Here is a 15502-nt window from a genome sequence, read left to right on the forward strand (position 1 = left end):
AAAGACCAAAGGAGCAAAGACCAAAATGTGCCCTTTATGTGTGTGTGTGTATGTGTGTGTGTGTGTGTGTGTGTGTATGAAAGAGAGAGAAACAGAGGTTCTTGTCCTAACATTTAATTCCAGTATCCTCAGGATTATCTGGGGGGAACAACGGCCCTGCACTTTCCTGGGCACAGAATGAGGCATTCCTCTTATACCCAAAGGTACTCCAATCGCTTTGCCACTTTCTTTAGTGGGAAGGCAGAGATGGTGGCTTTTACCCAGATTCCCTATCCCCGGAATGTTTCCATGTTTCCCAAGAACCCCCACAGGGCAAGTTAGTCAACATCTCCAGACGTAGGGTCACTGGCTGATCCTTCCAAGTGGCAAGGGCCACCGTGTCCCCAGTCTCTGTTGTGAGAACAGGCAGAGAGGCAGAGGTCAGCCTGGGAAGTCAGGAAAGGCAGGTCTGGCCCCTGGGTAAATCTTTCCACCAGGCCTTCCCCTCCCAGTTCCACTCTGTGGTAGAATCTTGAATGCAGTGAGGAGGTACAGAGAAAAAACTAGAAAGCTCAACTTCTGCTCCGCGCGGAAACCCGGAAGCCCCACGGAGTCTCTGAGCTGGTGGTTAGCCCCTGTTCGTCATTTTGCAAATCTGGTCTACCCACCTCCGGTGAAAACTCTCAGGCTCACCCCTAGGGGCAATGACTAATTACAAAACACATTTTCTCTCTTTTCAGTCTGCTCACCTCCCTGCCCACAGTGCCCCCTCCCATCCCAGCCCTGCGCCAGCCTAGCCTGACTCCCTTGCTACACTGGGTTGAATGAACTCTTGGCCCAGCCCCTCCTCTGGGCCCTCTGGGGCTCTCTCCTCCCCAGTCAGCTTCACTTTCACTTTCCAGCCACTCTTACTTCTCTGTCAGCTCCTTACGCCGGAGCTCAGAGCCCTGGCCTATCCTCAAGGTGAGGGCCATTGCTGAAGCCCTGGGCAACGCCCAATTAGTCAGGTCTTGACTCAACGGTAGTCAACAAATATTTATGCAACGCCTTCTGTTCCAGGCTTCAAGTGTGCAGCGAAAACAACATGAACAAGGTTCCTGCACACACGGTTCTAGAAGCCTCGGTGATACAGAGATGCACTCAAGCAATGAAAAACAGTGGACCAAGCCTGTGCAGCTAGATATATGTGCTAGACAGGTGCATGGTGAGAGACAGCTAAGGCCGCCTGGGCAGCGCGCGCAGGGCTCCCTGGAGGACAGAAGGCAGTACCGAAGGCTGAAGACTGACCTGGAGTTGGCCAGGGGCAGGAAGAAGGGAAGAGCCTTCTCAGGCCTGTGAGCGATGCCCTCTTGGAGCAGGCTGGCTGGAGCCCACAGGGAAGGGGGCGGGGGTGGCACAAGTTGCTGGGCTTGCCACCGTAGAAGGAACCAGCTCGAAAAGGACCTTATCAGCCTGCTTAGCCATTTGGACTCTGTCCTGCGGTGATGGGGAGCCCCTGAAGGGCCTTGAGCCACGGGAGCATAACGAATAGAATGGAGTTGGAGGGCGAGACTGGACACAGAGAGGTCAGTCCGTGGTGTCTGCACGAATGGTGGTTCTCTGTTCCCTGCAGGAGGATGAGGTTGGAGGTGCCAGAGGTACAGGGCGGACAAGACAAGGTCCTTCTGGGACAGGTTGAATTCCAGGTGTCCATGGGACAGCAGGCCGCTGCTCATAGAGCTCTGGGCCCCTGACCAGGGGCCCGGGGCAGAGTCGGAGACTAGTGGCCACCTACACGCGGAGCTAATAGATGGTGAGGTGAGCTGTGCAGTAAGAAGGCAGGAAGGCCTGCGGAAGAGAAGCCACTGGCAGAGAAGGACCGGAGAAGAAGCCACAAGAGAGGGAACCGGATGCTTCGAGAAGGATGTGATCGACGGTGTGGCGTGCCACTGAGAGGCCGGAAATGGCGAGGCCAGGAGAGCTTCCAAGAGACAGAGCAGAGGGAGGACATTCAAGAGCCGCAGTGGGACAGTTTCAGTGGTGGCCGAGGGAGAGTGACAAAGAATAGTCTGGTTTTGAGACTGGGGAGTAACAGGCAAAGAGAAGAGCAGCCTTAAGCCAGGCCAGCTCGCAGCGGGCCTCTAGGTACCAAATAGCCTCTTCCCCTTTCAGTCAAGTATTATTTAAATGTCTTTACACTCCTTAAGAGATCATTTCTTATGACCCACAGACACATGAAAAGATGCTCAACATCAAATCAACAACACAAGACACAACAGGTGTTGGCCAGGATGTGGGAAAAGGGAGACCCCCTACACTGTTGCTGGGAATGCACGCTGGGCAGCCTCTGTGGAAACCCGCATGGGGGTTCTTCAAAAAGCTAAAAGTAGCACGACCCTAACGTCCAGAAATCACACTATTGGATATTTACCCAAAGAATACAAAAACACTAATTCGAAGGGATATAGACACCATCATATTTATCAGCTTTACTTACAAGAGCCAAGTCAGGGAAGCAGCCATAGTGTCCACCAACTGATAAATGGTTAAAGAAAAAGTGCCATCCGTCATCTAACTGATGGAATATTACGCGGCCATAAAAAAAGAATAAATTCTTGCCATTTATAATGACATGGATGGAGCTAGAGAGTACAATGCCAAGTGAAATAAGTCAGAGAAAGACAAATACCATAGGATTTCACTCATACACGGAGTTTAAGAAACAAATTAGCAAAGGAAAAAAAAAGACGAACAAGAAACAGACTCTTAACTACAGAGAACAAACTGATGGTTACTGCGAGGGGAGGCAGGTGGACGGACGGGTGAAGTTGCGGGTGGAGATTAAACAGTACACATACGATTTTTCCACCGAAAATGTAAAACAGCGAGATTATATCTTATTTTGTGCCCCTGCCTCCAGCCCTATACATTCTCCTCGCTGCTCTGTGGCTCCTCCTGGAGGCAACACATACCATGACCAGCCTTTCCCCCAACACTCCCATTCCTGGCCCGGAGGTGCATCTTGCCTCCTTCTCCCCCTCTCTCTCCTCTCCCCAGATTAAATGCTTCCATTTCTTTCCATTCTTCTTCCTCCCTTCACGCACTCATTTCTGCTTCAGTGGCTCTCCCCTGACCAGGCTCCAGTCTGTGGACGCTTAGAGACATGTCCAGATCCGAACCCCGCCCACCTGCACGGGTCCTGCCAGCACGCAGGGTGGGACCATCACCTCCCTCTCCCTAGGTGCCATGTTTCACCGAAGCTGCCTCTCCCACTGCCACACTACCTCCTTTCATGGAACTAACTCTACAGCCAAAAGAGAAGCTGACGTTCTGTAGGACCTAGACGAGAGTTCAATACCTCAATTTACTTTTTCTCAATGTCTTAATTTTTAAAAAATCCTAATTTTGCAGATAAAGAATCTGAGGATGGCCCAGACCGTAGAGCTAGTGGCTGAACAGGCAGAGCCCCAGGTCCACGCGGCGGGTGTGGCCAGCAGGGTCCAGGCAAGGACGCGCCTGGGATTGTGCTGGCCGCAGCAGATGGGTAACATATGTGGGAAAGCAGGAGTCCAGGGGCTCCCAGTGGGAGCACAGGTTCCTAGCAGCATTCTAGAGGGTATCCAGAAGAATTCCGTTCTACAAAAATATAGAGCTCTTTACAGATCAGTGTTTGAGGATGCTGTATCAGAGATGGCTAATTACCCCATACTAGATGTTTCCCTCCTTCTTTTAACAACAGAACCCCCAACTTTTCATGGGGTTCATACCTACCCAGTGTAGAGATTCTATTTCCCAGGCTCTCGCACAGCCAGGTGTGGTCACGTGGTCAAGTTCTGGCCAGTGGGTGTGAGCAAAAGCGATGTGCAACTTCTGAGGTGTGCACTGAGAGGTGTGGGGTCTTCTGTCCCACCTCTCCCACCTCCACCATCCAGTGGACCCAAAGAATATGGCGCTGAGTCGTCTTCAACAATGTAGACAAAGACACAAGACAAAAGGGATCTCCTTCCCTGACGAAGTAGACCAACCCTGTCGTCCTTAAACTGCTTACACACCTACGAACAACGGAGAGATCACTTCTAGCTTGTTTCACTAAGCACCTGTTACTGTAGGTCTTTATTAAAGCAACTGAACTGTATCCCAACTAGCGCAGATGTTCGTTCCAACATTGTTTATAGGTTGTTTTATTTTTTATTTTATTTATTTGTTTATTGTTCTTAGTTTATTAATCCTCTTATGAAACATCTGCACAATCACCACAGATAAAGTTCGGGCAGAATCTTGACTTCTTCTGGCCTCCGATCTCCAGCTCACTTGTCACCAGCGCCAGCAGGGGCTTTTGCCATCCCCCTGACTGCCGTCACCCTGTTCTTGAGTTCCTTTTGCCGTTTCCCTGAGGTGTTTTTCTTCACATGCAGGCCGTGTCTTGCAAGTCTATGTTTGGGCTCATTTTTGTAGGCATAATCCGAGGAATCATAAATCGTGCCAAAGCCAGTTGTCTTGCCACCACCAAAATGGGTTCTGAATCCAGACACTAAAATGACATCTGGTACGATCTTGCATATTTTGGCTAGTTTTTCCCAAATTCCTGTCTTAGGTACTGCTCCCTTTCCAGGGTGAAGAACAGCAATGAGCGTTTGTTTCCGCAGAAGTAGTCGGTTGGTCATAAACTTCCTGGTCCGGATAGTTATGGTGTCGTTCATGATGACGGCTTCAAGCTTCAAGCCTCAAGCGGCCAGGGAGGAAAAGCTATATTTTTCTTTTTTTCAGATTTTTTGTTTTTTTTTTTAAAGTAATCTCTACACCCAATATGAGGCTCGAACTTATAACTCTGAGATCAAGAGTCACATGCTCCACTGACTGAGCCAGTCCGGAGCCCCAGGTTGTTTTGTTTTTAATGCAAACACCACAGTGTCCATCAAAGAAGCCATGCTGACTCTGTACTATTAAGTACATGATAACATTAAAATGAAAAGGGCAAGTGACCAGGACAGTGAAGAAGATACTGTGGTTTACTGAGTTTCCTAGGACAAGTCATTGCCTTCCTTCCATGTAGAGTCTACAGAGGACACATTCAAACTTGCCTTGGATGGAGTGGTGCTGTGAGGCCAGAGGCCTAGAACCATGGCAGCCTTTTTGTGCCATGTGGGAAGACCCTAGAGCTGGTGAAGGGGCCAGGGGAGCAACCACTGAGTGGAGCCTCAAGAGAAAGGCCATCCATCAAAAGACAGAAAACAGAGAACCAGATCTGTGAGGACACCGAGTGACTGCATCAGTCCTTAACTGATGTCAGCATGGTATCTGGTCTTCGGCAATGACCAAACCTTCAAACTCCATTTTCCTCTTCTGTGTTTAAGTCAGTCTAGCTAGGTTTCCATTCACTTCACAAAGAAGACTCTTTATAAAGAGAAGGATATTTGTTATAGCTTCATTTATAAGCAACCTATTAGAAAATCTAAATTTCCTTTTTTAAAGAAAGGTTTTAGAAGTAATGGTACTTCTAACCATCAAACGCAAGGCAGCCAAAATTTTTTCAAAAAATAACTGTGTGTGTGGTGATATGAAAAGATATACCCAAGATAGATCATTAAATGAAAAAAAAGAAGTGCAGAAGATTATGTAAAGTGCGCTACCATTTGTGTGAGGAAAAATAATGCATAAACTTACATGTTTATACAAGTGCTTGAAATATCTCTTGAAGGATACTCAAGAAATTGATAACACTGGGGACCTGCCTCGCTAGGAAACCGAGAAGGATGCTTATTTTTCACTGTACACCCTTTTTTCCTTTTTAAATTTTATACCATGTGCATGTAATGCCTGTTCAAAAAATAAAGTTGCTTAAAAAAATTCTTTTTTAAAGAAAAAAAAAAAAAACTCCTAAATGGTAGAGTAGGCACACGGGAGTATTTTTAACTGTCACAGACACCCACATGCACACACAAGTTGTGTGTCTACATGTTCCAGAAAGTCTGGAAGGAAATGCACCGAACTGCCCACAGCGGTTACCCCAGGGAGAGGAGCCCGAGCGTGTGCGCATGCGCGGGCAGCCGGGAATGATTGACCAGCTGAAAGGTCACTCCATGCCGCTGACATTTCTTAGAGGCGCTGTTCTAAACTTGACAACCATTGGGTCATTTCATCCTTACCCTAGCAGCTGAGGAACATCAGCTTCAACACCCTAAATTAACAGGTGGGGATGTAGAGGCCCAAAGGGGTTCGGGCACCTGCTCAGCAACCCCGCGGCTAGGTAGGGAGGGGCGACTGAGCCAGAGCTGTGGGATGGAGAGGGGGTCCGGGACCAGTTAGAGCCTCACCGGTGGCACTAACCCCGCCCTGCCCGCTCCCGGCTGGGGCTGTGAACCCCGGGGCACTGCGGGGGCACAGGAGACTCCCTGGTGCGCTCTTGTCCCCACCGCCCTTCCCGAGCCACCCACCACCAAAAGGGTGACAGCCAGCCGTGGTGCGTGTCTTCTCTCCTTTTGCACGTTGCTGCCAGAAATCACTCCCCTTCCCGCCTCTCCTCCTTTATCTCAGCTGGAAAACAGCAACCTGGAGGCTGTGCTCCCCGCCCCCAAACCCCCATGCTGAAGTTCTGGTCGCGTGCCCCACCCACCTGGGGAAATGCAGCGTCGGTAAGGCCTCGTGCCCAGGCGATTAGGAGAAAGAGGGTGCGCTGGTGGCCCGGCGATGCTTTGCGAGGGACAGTTGTATACAGTCTGACCCATTTAGGAATGCGCATCCTTTCCAATCTAACCATTCCGCTTTTAGGACGGTGTCCTACAGAAATACTTGAACAAGTGTGCTGTCGCAGGTGGCATTCCCGTAATAGTTAAGGGCCATGAAATCCTGTGCAGCTGTCCAAAGGAGTGAGCGGCTCTGACTTAGGAACAGGCCCAGAGGGTGCCCGTGGTAGATGGTTTAAAAGACAAGCTGCATAGACGAGAGTATAACCCAAGTTTTTTTTTTTTTTTTTTAAACGCAATAAAAACAATGTGTGTGGAAACATGTATATGTAGAAAATGGTCTGAAATGATAAATACCAAAATGATAATAGTGGGAAGCAGAATACTAGAGAGGAAATGGGAGGAAAGGCGAGGACTTTTCTTTCTTTCTTTTTTTTTAAAGATTTTATTTATTTATTTGAGAGAGAGACAGTGAGAGAGCGCATGTGAGGGGAGAAGGTCAGAGGGAGAAGCAGACTCCCGGTGGAGCTGCGAGCCCGATGAGGGACTCGATCCTGGAACTCCTGGATAATGACCTGAGCTGTAGGGAGTTGTCCAACCCACGGAGTCACCCAGGCGCCCGAGGACATTTCATTTATCTGTCTATTTCAATAGTATCCATATTTTTATACGAATATTTCAGCTTTGTAATGACTCTTAAAAATCAGTAACAAAACATGAACTTTTCCTGGCCCAAGCAGCAGCACTGCCCCTACTCCCTTATCTGTCCCTCCTTTCCATCCACAGTCTTGTCTGTTCCTTCCATCATTCGCTATCTTTGGACCTCAGACTCCTGACCAGGCTGCAGACCCCAGAGGCCTCTCCAAGCCACCCTCACTAATCCCTCCCTCATCTCAGTTCCCCAGCAGCTTGTTCCAGTTGCTGTCTCCTGGGGGAGGTGGGCAGGAGTCCCCTTAGTTAATGCCCATCATAAAGAGGAGCAACAGAAAAAGAGTGAGAAAGAGAGAGAGAGATTGAAAAACAGCTGTGGCCCTATGGATGCTCAGAGCAACAGGACATGGGGCCCAGATTCTCCCTAAAGAGTGTATTTCTTCCTTTCCTTCCTGACACCCATAGTGCTTGCTGTCAAAGCTTTTTCTAAGAATCCTGTAGGACTTGAAGATGGTTTTGACCATCAGTCTCACCTGGCAGCTGGGGGTCCTGCATCCAGACCAAGCCTTTGCCACCTTTCTCTGTCCAGGTGGGGTCCCTTAAGAGTTTGAGAGTCTGCAGACTCATTCTGTTAATGACTCAGGGAAGGGATTGCATCAGACAACAGCCGTCTACACCCGTGGTTCTCAGGCGTGACGGCACACTGGAGTTACTGGGGGAGATCTGCAAGCTACTGACATCTGGATCCTACCCCTAGAAAGTTCTTTTTTTTGGTTTTTTTTTTTCCATTGTAACTGGAAGGTGGCCTGAGCACTGGGATTTTGTTATTCTCCAGGTGTTCTGATGGGCAACCATAGCTGAGAACCACTAGTTTATGGGATATGAGATATGTGTGTGTGTGTGTACCTGTTGTACGCATATGTAATCCAGGTGTGGAAACTTACACACATACAATGTGCAAAACTGTTTGATTTCCCAATATGCAAAGGACACGGTGCTGCAGAGATCACCAGCAAAGCAAGACACCCCCCCAAAAGTGTGATATTTAAAAAATGGAAAGGTCATCATGGGAAGAATCAGAATCTTTATTGGGCTTTTTTGTACTTATTTTCTGATGTGGTTTTTCTTGTATTACATGTGGGGGAAAGGGACCCCACAATCCTTCCCCAGCTGAGCCCTGATCTGGCCCCACAAAGAGGGCTGTTTGCCCAAAATTGTGCTCAGATTTTTTGGTAGAAGCGTCCAGTCCCTCTGAGGGAGGGACAAAGCAGATTGTCCCCTGACTTCCCCAGGGCAAAGCCCCAGAGCCCTGACACTGAGGAGCCCATGGAAGCCACATTCCCAGGCCTCCAGGAACTCCAGGCCCTGCCTACTCCCTTACAGGAACGGTGTGACTGAAATAAGTGCACCCCTGTATCTGCAGGTGGCCTCCGGTATTTGGGGTTCTGGCCTCAGGGCGAGATGCCCACATTTATGAGATGTTAAGTGTGGGCCTGCCTGAAGCCGACCAGAGTTGGCTGACTTCCAAGTCATTTCCAAATCTAAGTTCAATGAGTCAGGTATACAAAGCGCATCCAGAGGAAGACCTTGTGAAAGTCCTATGGGGAACTGATTCGTCGATTTTGATCTGGGCAATCAGGGAAGGCTTCCTGGAAGGGATAAAATTTGAACTGTGCCTTTAAAGATGAGCAGGATTTAAGAGGGAAAGGAGAGAAAGAAGCTAGGGCTGTCTCATTCCTTCTCTCCTCCTTCTCCTCCTTGACCTCAGAGAAACGGGCTCTGACCCAGGAGCCTTCTGCAGCCTTGAGGGGGCAGAGGGCTCTGGGAGTGGCCTGGAAAGAAGGCAAAGGATCCCTCCCTCTCACTGACCTCCTTGTGGGACTATCAGTCCTACAACTGAGCATGCATATCTGTACCAGCTGGGCTCAGTCCTATCTCCTCTGACCTGGCTTTGAGGCCCTCCATGTTCTTCCAAAGGTCCCAGGCCCACCTATCAGTGTATTAGAGCTCCAGGTCATAGCAGGGAGAATGCCCATAGGCCTTCCCTATAGGTCTGGGAGCTAGAATCACAAACTGCCTCAGAAAGATCTGGAGAGCTTTTAAAATATCTAGAGGCCAGGACCATCCCGAGTCCATACCTACAGAATCTGACTGTCCTGGGATGGGGTGTATGCTTCATGAAGGTTCTTCCAGGCCTGCCAATGACCAGCCAGGATTGAGAGCTGTGGCCAGTGCCAAAAGCTAGGGGAGCGAGGAAGGAAGACAAGATGGAAGGGGAGGGGGGAGGGACAGATGCCCAGGGGAAAGGCTTAGGGGCTCTGAGCACAGGCCCAGCAGGCAGGGGCTCTCTAGGAAAAACATGTGCAGTGGGCAGCCCCTGAATTCTGCTCTGTTCCCCAAGCTCTCAGGGCAAGACCAGGGACCAACCGAGGGACAAAGACACAGAGGCCCCAAGAGAGGGCCTCCTGTTTTCTGTAATCGGTGCCCCCAAGAAAGCAGAGACTATGTCCTTTGGTCACTGCTGTGTCCCCAGTGCCTGGCACATAGTAGATGCTCAAAAAACACAAACATCCAATAAAATGACTGATAGAACTTTAAACACCAGCCCTTTCCCTGTGTCAGGACTGGCACAGTTTTCTCAGCCTGTGCATTTGTTGAACAGAACAGGGTCAAAATAGTGGAGCTGAGGAGAACTTTGGGAAAGCGGGAGGTTTCCCTCTCTGTCTTCCCCCTGACTCCACTTCCTTGGGGTTTTTTTTGTTTTAAAAATTTATTTATTTATTTGACAGAGACAGAGAGGGAGAGAAGGAACACAAGCAGGGGGGAGTGGGAGAGGAGAAGCAGGCTTCCCACTGAGCAGGGAGCCCAATGTGGGACTCAAGCCCAGGACTCTGGGATCATGACCTGAGCCGAAGGCAGATGCCTAACAGAATGAGCCACCCAGGCGCCCTTCCCTTGGGGTTTTGGATTCAGGATGTAAGGGCGGTGGGGGGAGCTTTTGGCTGCCCATAGCTGCCCGGAGGATGGAGGAGAGGGAGAGAGAAGGGCTGGTGGGGAGAGGCGTGTGCTGGGAGCATTCAGGGGCTGCCGGCACCGTGAACGCTGTTTGATTGTCCAGAGAGAAGGGGGACAGCCAAGGGAAGGCCCCACCTGCTTGCTGAGCTCCCAAGGATCTTATTCCCGAGCCTTGGTGGAGAGAACCCAAAGCCCCACCCCTTGGCGTCCCACACCTGTGCAGGGTCCCACCCCCACTTGGGCCTGGGAATGCTTCCCCATAGGTGGCAGGAGCACAGGGTCAGCCTGTCCCAGCCTCAGGGGTCTGACATTCCCACACGCCCTGACCGCCAGACCTCAGCCTCCAGCCACGGCCCATCCAGCCCTAACGCACACCTCGCACACCTCGCTGCTGCCACTAGCAACGGTGTCGTGCCCAGCGGGGCCCGGCTGCCTCAGGGCTGGGAACAACTCAGGGCTGGTGAGTGGCTCCGCCAGCGGCAGCCTCAAGGCCTGCGGGGGCCCTGCTGTGGGGGGCGGCGCTGGGGCTGGCAGCTCTGGGCCCCAGGGCCTCCCTGGGAAGGGGCAGAGTATCGGGAAGGGGAGCCGGCTGCCTGCTGCTCCCACATGTGGCCAGGGCTGCGTGACGTGGGCACAGACTGCTGGAGTTGCAAAGGCTCTGAATTTCGCTGAATTTCGAGAAACCAAGGCCTAGAGCCTGAGGGAGAACCCGTTACCTGGCCTGGCATGTAAGTCGCTACACCAGTCTTCTGTCTTTTTTTTTTTTTTTAAATAAAGATTTTATTATTTATTTGAGAGAAGGACAAGAGAGATCATGAGTGGGGAGAGATAGAAGGCGAGAGACAGGCAGACTCCCGGCTGAGCACGAAGCCGGATGCTACCGGATCCCGGGATCCTGAGATCATGACCTGAGCCGAAGTCAGGTGCTTAACCGACTGAGCCACCCGCGTGCACTGAGAATGGTTTTCTGGCACATTGTAGAAATAAGTGAATAGGCCTTCCTGTGCCGCACCGCCCCCCCACCCCACCCAGCCTTATGCACACATTGGACTGAGTCACAGCTCCCCTTCCCCTCCCCAAAGTCTCTCTGACTCAAAATCATTAGGCTGCCTGATTTTTAAAAAATATTTATTTATTTTAGAGACAGGTGGGGGGTTTGGGGGGGCAGGAGGACCAGAGGGAGAGAGAGAACCCTGAGACCATGACCTGAGCCGAAATCAAGAGCCAACCCCTCAACAGACTGAGCCACCCAGGTGCCCCTGGGATGCTTGATTAAAATGCAGATTCCTGATCCCCATCCCAACGTTCCAAACACTTATGTCTGAACATGGAGTCCAGGCCTCTGTCTTTCTCTCTAGGACCCCTCCCCCAACTACCTTCTCTCTAGGACCCCTCCCCCAACTACCTTCAACCAGCTCCCCAAATGTGGTAAATACTCGTTTCTGGGACAGGCCTCCAGACCCATCCCCAGCAATCCTGCTTCTGGAGGGTGGAGGCTGGGCCTGGAAGCTTACATTTGTTGCAAGCCTGCCCCCGGCCCCCAGCCGACCACTGGCAGACACGTCAGCATTGGGGGCAAGGTTTGTATGAAGAATCCCAGGACGTGTCCGCAAATGGGCCTGGGCTGTAGTACCTAATGCCTGTAGGACTGTCTTCCTGGGATGGGCCCCATAACTGCTACAAATTCCTCATAGTGGTCTCTAACCCCACATAGGTTGGGAACAAGATCTCTTTGTTCTAGAGCAATGTCTGGAGAAGAGGGAGGCCCGAGGCAGTGTCCCTTTGGGTCAGATATGACAGGAGGCCTGGGTTCAAATGTCCCCCTTAAGCCAATGCCAAGAGCCTAGGTCTGCCTGAAGCCTGAGCTGAGGCCTGGCCTCCCACAGCCATTGCGTCCAATCCAGACACCCCATCCTGGCTCCCACCTTCCCACTCGTCTCCTCCCCTGCCCACCCCTAGTAGTTCCTTAGGATGCAGCCACATCACCAGCGGAGATCTCAGAGAAAAAGCCAGGACTGTGCTGTGACCACTGTGAGCCTCCGTCTTGAGCGCCCAGCTCTCCTGACCCCCAGAGAGGAGCTGTGTCTAAGTCTCTGCAGGTGGGAGGGAGGCTTGGCTCTGGTATCCTGGGATGGGAGACTCAGCCCCAGATAGGTTAACCCTTTCTTCAAAGAGCCAGCCTCTGTCCCGAGTGGCCTTCAGCGTGGGGTAAGAGCCAAGTGTGGAGAGGAAGTGAGGAAGAACAGAAAGCATCACTGTCTGAGCAGTGCTGACGATTTCTCTCCCTTGTGTCTCTACCCAACAGGAGATGACCTTGTGATAATGACAGGACGCTCTTTCTGTGGCTGGGGATGCCTGCTTTGGAGAGCTGGCCGGGCTTAGGGTCTCAGTCAGGTGTGTGTGTGTGTGTGTGTACAAATGCAGGTGCAAATGTGGCTTGAGTGTGTTCACAGGGCCAGGCGGGCCAGCCCCGGAGAGAGCAGTACAGGTGAGTGTGTCCTTTGGCTCACTGTAGCCGTACGGGTTCATGCTAAGCAGGGTGCACAGTGGGCCAGGCCCTGGGGAGTTTATTTGAAGGCCATCTTGAATGAGCACACTGTCCCTCCTGTAGACTTGGTCCCCCAGGAAGAGCAGGTGGAGGCGCCACCCTTGACATTCCATTGCACCTGGAACCCCAGCCCTGTCTGAACACTGGGGGGGTGGGTTTGGAAGTTACCTGCAGCTGCTCTCCTTTGTGAGGATCTGGTTTCGGGCCTCAGTGTGTCTGGTCTCGGGCGAACTCGGGGCTGGCACAGGGGGTGAGGAGAGGAGGAGGCGGACCGGAGGTGCTTCTGACGGCTGGCTGCCCAGGACTGCCCCTCCCTGCCCAGGGCTGGACCTTGGATTCTGCCCCACCATGGACACGCACCTCCCCCCATTACTACACCTTCTCCCCAGGAGTGAACATTGGAGTGGGGACAGGTGAAAGGCATTACTTGTTCTTCTCCTACCAAAATTCCCGGGCCTTGGCTTACCAGAGAGGGAAAGCCTCCGAATCACAGACCCCAGATACACGCAAGATGACAAACCGGACCCGTTGCCAGGCAGCCATGGGACATTGCATCATTGCCGGACACCCCACCTCACTCACCGCCCCAGCAGGGCTGTCCCTGCCTGTCAGAGGGCGGTCATGTTCCTGTCCCCAGCCCAGGGACTTCCCAGGCACCATTACCAGGGTAGGAGTCTCCAGAAGGCGAATGGCCCTTTTGAAACAGACCCACCTCCTCCACTTGCCCCCACCTTTTACTCAAGAATCAGACTCAGCAGGTGCCTGGCCTGCCCCCCCAACCCCCACCTCCTGAGAAGCATCTGGGGATCTGCAGCTACTGGGCCTGTCCGCCTTCACACTGAGGTGCTGGTGTTCCCAAGCTTTCCCCCACTATGTCTGCGTTCCAGAAATGGCCAGATAGCCACGAATGGAATTTCAGGTAGTGGAGTGCAGTGGTTATGAGCCTCAAGGAGTTCAAATTCCAGATCTTGAGCTGGGCACGTCGCTTAACCTCCCGGGGCCTCCACCTCCTCGCCCACGAAATGGGGAGAGAATTATCCCCACCTCGCACGTTGCGAAGCTGCTGAGAGAACGGAGTACGTGGCCCCTGAGTTCCGTGAGTGTAAGGAAGCAGTAGCCACTAGTATAATCTGTGGTGTTTCCAGGACCACATCTGTTCAGATGTGGAAATATCTTTCAGTGCTTCTCAAACCGCAAAGGTCCTTTCTTCTTAACCCTCCGTCAGGCGCATACTCTCTCTCAGGGAGCTGGTGGAGGGTCAGTCTCATCTGGGTTAGGAAATCAAGGCCTTTGAAATGTGAATGAGGACTGTGTCCCAACAGAGCCAGTTCCCAGGGAGATGGTAGAGCTGCCTTGCCCCCTGGGAAGAGGGCAGGAAAGCCCTAAGGTCATGGCGAGGAGGGGAAGTGTGGGAGGCGGCCTTAGGTCAGCAAACAGCTCTGTGGAGAGCTGAAGAAATCTGTGATGTACCAAGTCAGATCCTACCCTTGTACAGATGGAGAAATCGGGGGCCTTACCCACTGGCGAGTATTTACATCTTCTGAGACTCAGCTTTCCTATCTTCAAAACCAAAGGTGTAATCTCTGTTCTGCCCAGCTGCTGGGTACATCTAGGAGGCCCTTAAGAGAAGTGTGCCTTCTGGCATAGGCCGCACCATGGGGGTGCAGGGGTGGGCAGGGCTAGTCAGGCAGAACTGGGGTGTGGGGCCCCGTGAGTTTGCTTACCCCTGACCCATACCTCTGGCTGACCCTCTCATAAGGAGGGAGAGCAGTCCAGGCCCACCCTGTGGGAATATGGCAAAGGATGAACTGAGGGCAGCGCACCTCCAACAAGGACCCTGGGAGGCAGGTTTCACGTCACCAGCCCCTGTTCTGTGTCCTCTCCTGGATCATATTTGTGCTGCCCTAATTTCTAAGAGTTTAGACACTCCTTCGGGGAACCAAACTCATCAGGGGAATAAAAATTCAATTCAGTTCTCCACTAAAACCATTTCCTCTGTTGAGACACTTGGCTCAGACATCAGAATCCGACAAATCCAGGTTTGAATCCCCATCCTGCCGCTTACCGGTGGAACAACATGGAACAAACCTGGGTTCTTGGAGCCACAGAGTCCCCATTGACAAAGTTGGAAGAGTCATCTCTGCCTTACAGGCTTGTTGAGAACATTAAATTAATTCAGTGATTTATTTCAACAAATCTGTACTGAGCGTCTGTGGTGGGCGAGGCCTCGAGGATACCGCTAAGAATACAAGACACGCAGGGTTATGTCCCCATGAGGCCTTCAGACAAATATTACCCAATCACAACCCCAATATCGATGTTACCAATTGTGTTGAGCACTATGGAGAGACAGTACTCATGAGGAAGCAGCATGACCTCAGTTTTGAAGGATAATGAGATGTGTTCTATTTCACTGGATCTAACACACTATTGATTGATGATACACTTTTATTTTGGATAACAAGGAGAAAGAAAATTTGTGCCAATTAACCACGACATAGAACATTCTTACCCCTAGACAAGTTCTTTTGTGCTTACTGAAAAAGTTCTTTTAGACTTTCCTTCAATCCCAGAGGAGTTTCCAATCTCCCAGCCAATGTAAAACCAAAGGGTAACATCAGAGATCAGTGAGGGTAAAATCCAAGAG

At 51.4% G+C, this 15502-nt stretch overlaps 1 protein-coding gene across 1 annotated transcript; it reads right to left on the minus strand.

Moving 5' to 3' along the window:
• Positions 1-4265: 4265 nt before the first annotated feature.
• On the minus strand, positions 4266-4658 carry LOC122893509 (40S ribosomal protein S24-like). The gene has a single exon (XM_044230548.1). The coding sequence runs from the start codon at positions 4656-4658 to the stop codon at positions 4266-4268; it is 393 nt and encodes a 130-aa protein (XP_044086483.1).
• Positions 4659-15502: the final 10844 nt, after the last annotated feature.

This window comes from Neovison vison, chromosome 13 (genome assembly GCF_020171115.1).
Source record: "Neovison vison isolate M4711 chromosome 13, ASM_NN_V1, whole genome shotgun sequence".
Taxonomy (NCBI): Eukaryota; Metazoa; Chordata; class Mammalia; order Carnivora; family Mustelidae; genus Neogale; species Neogale vison.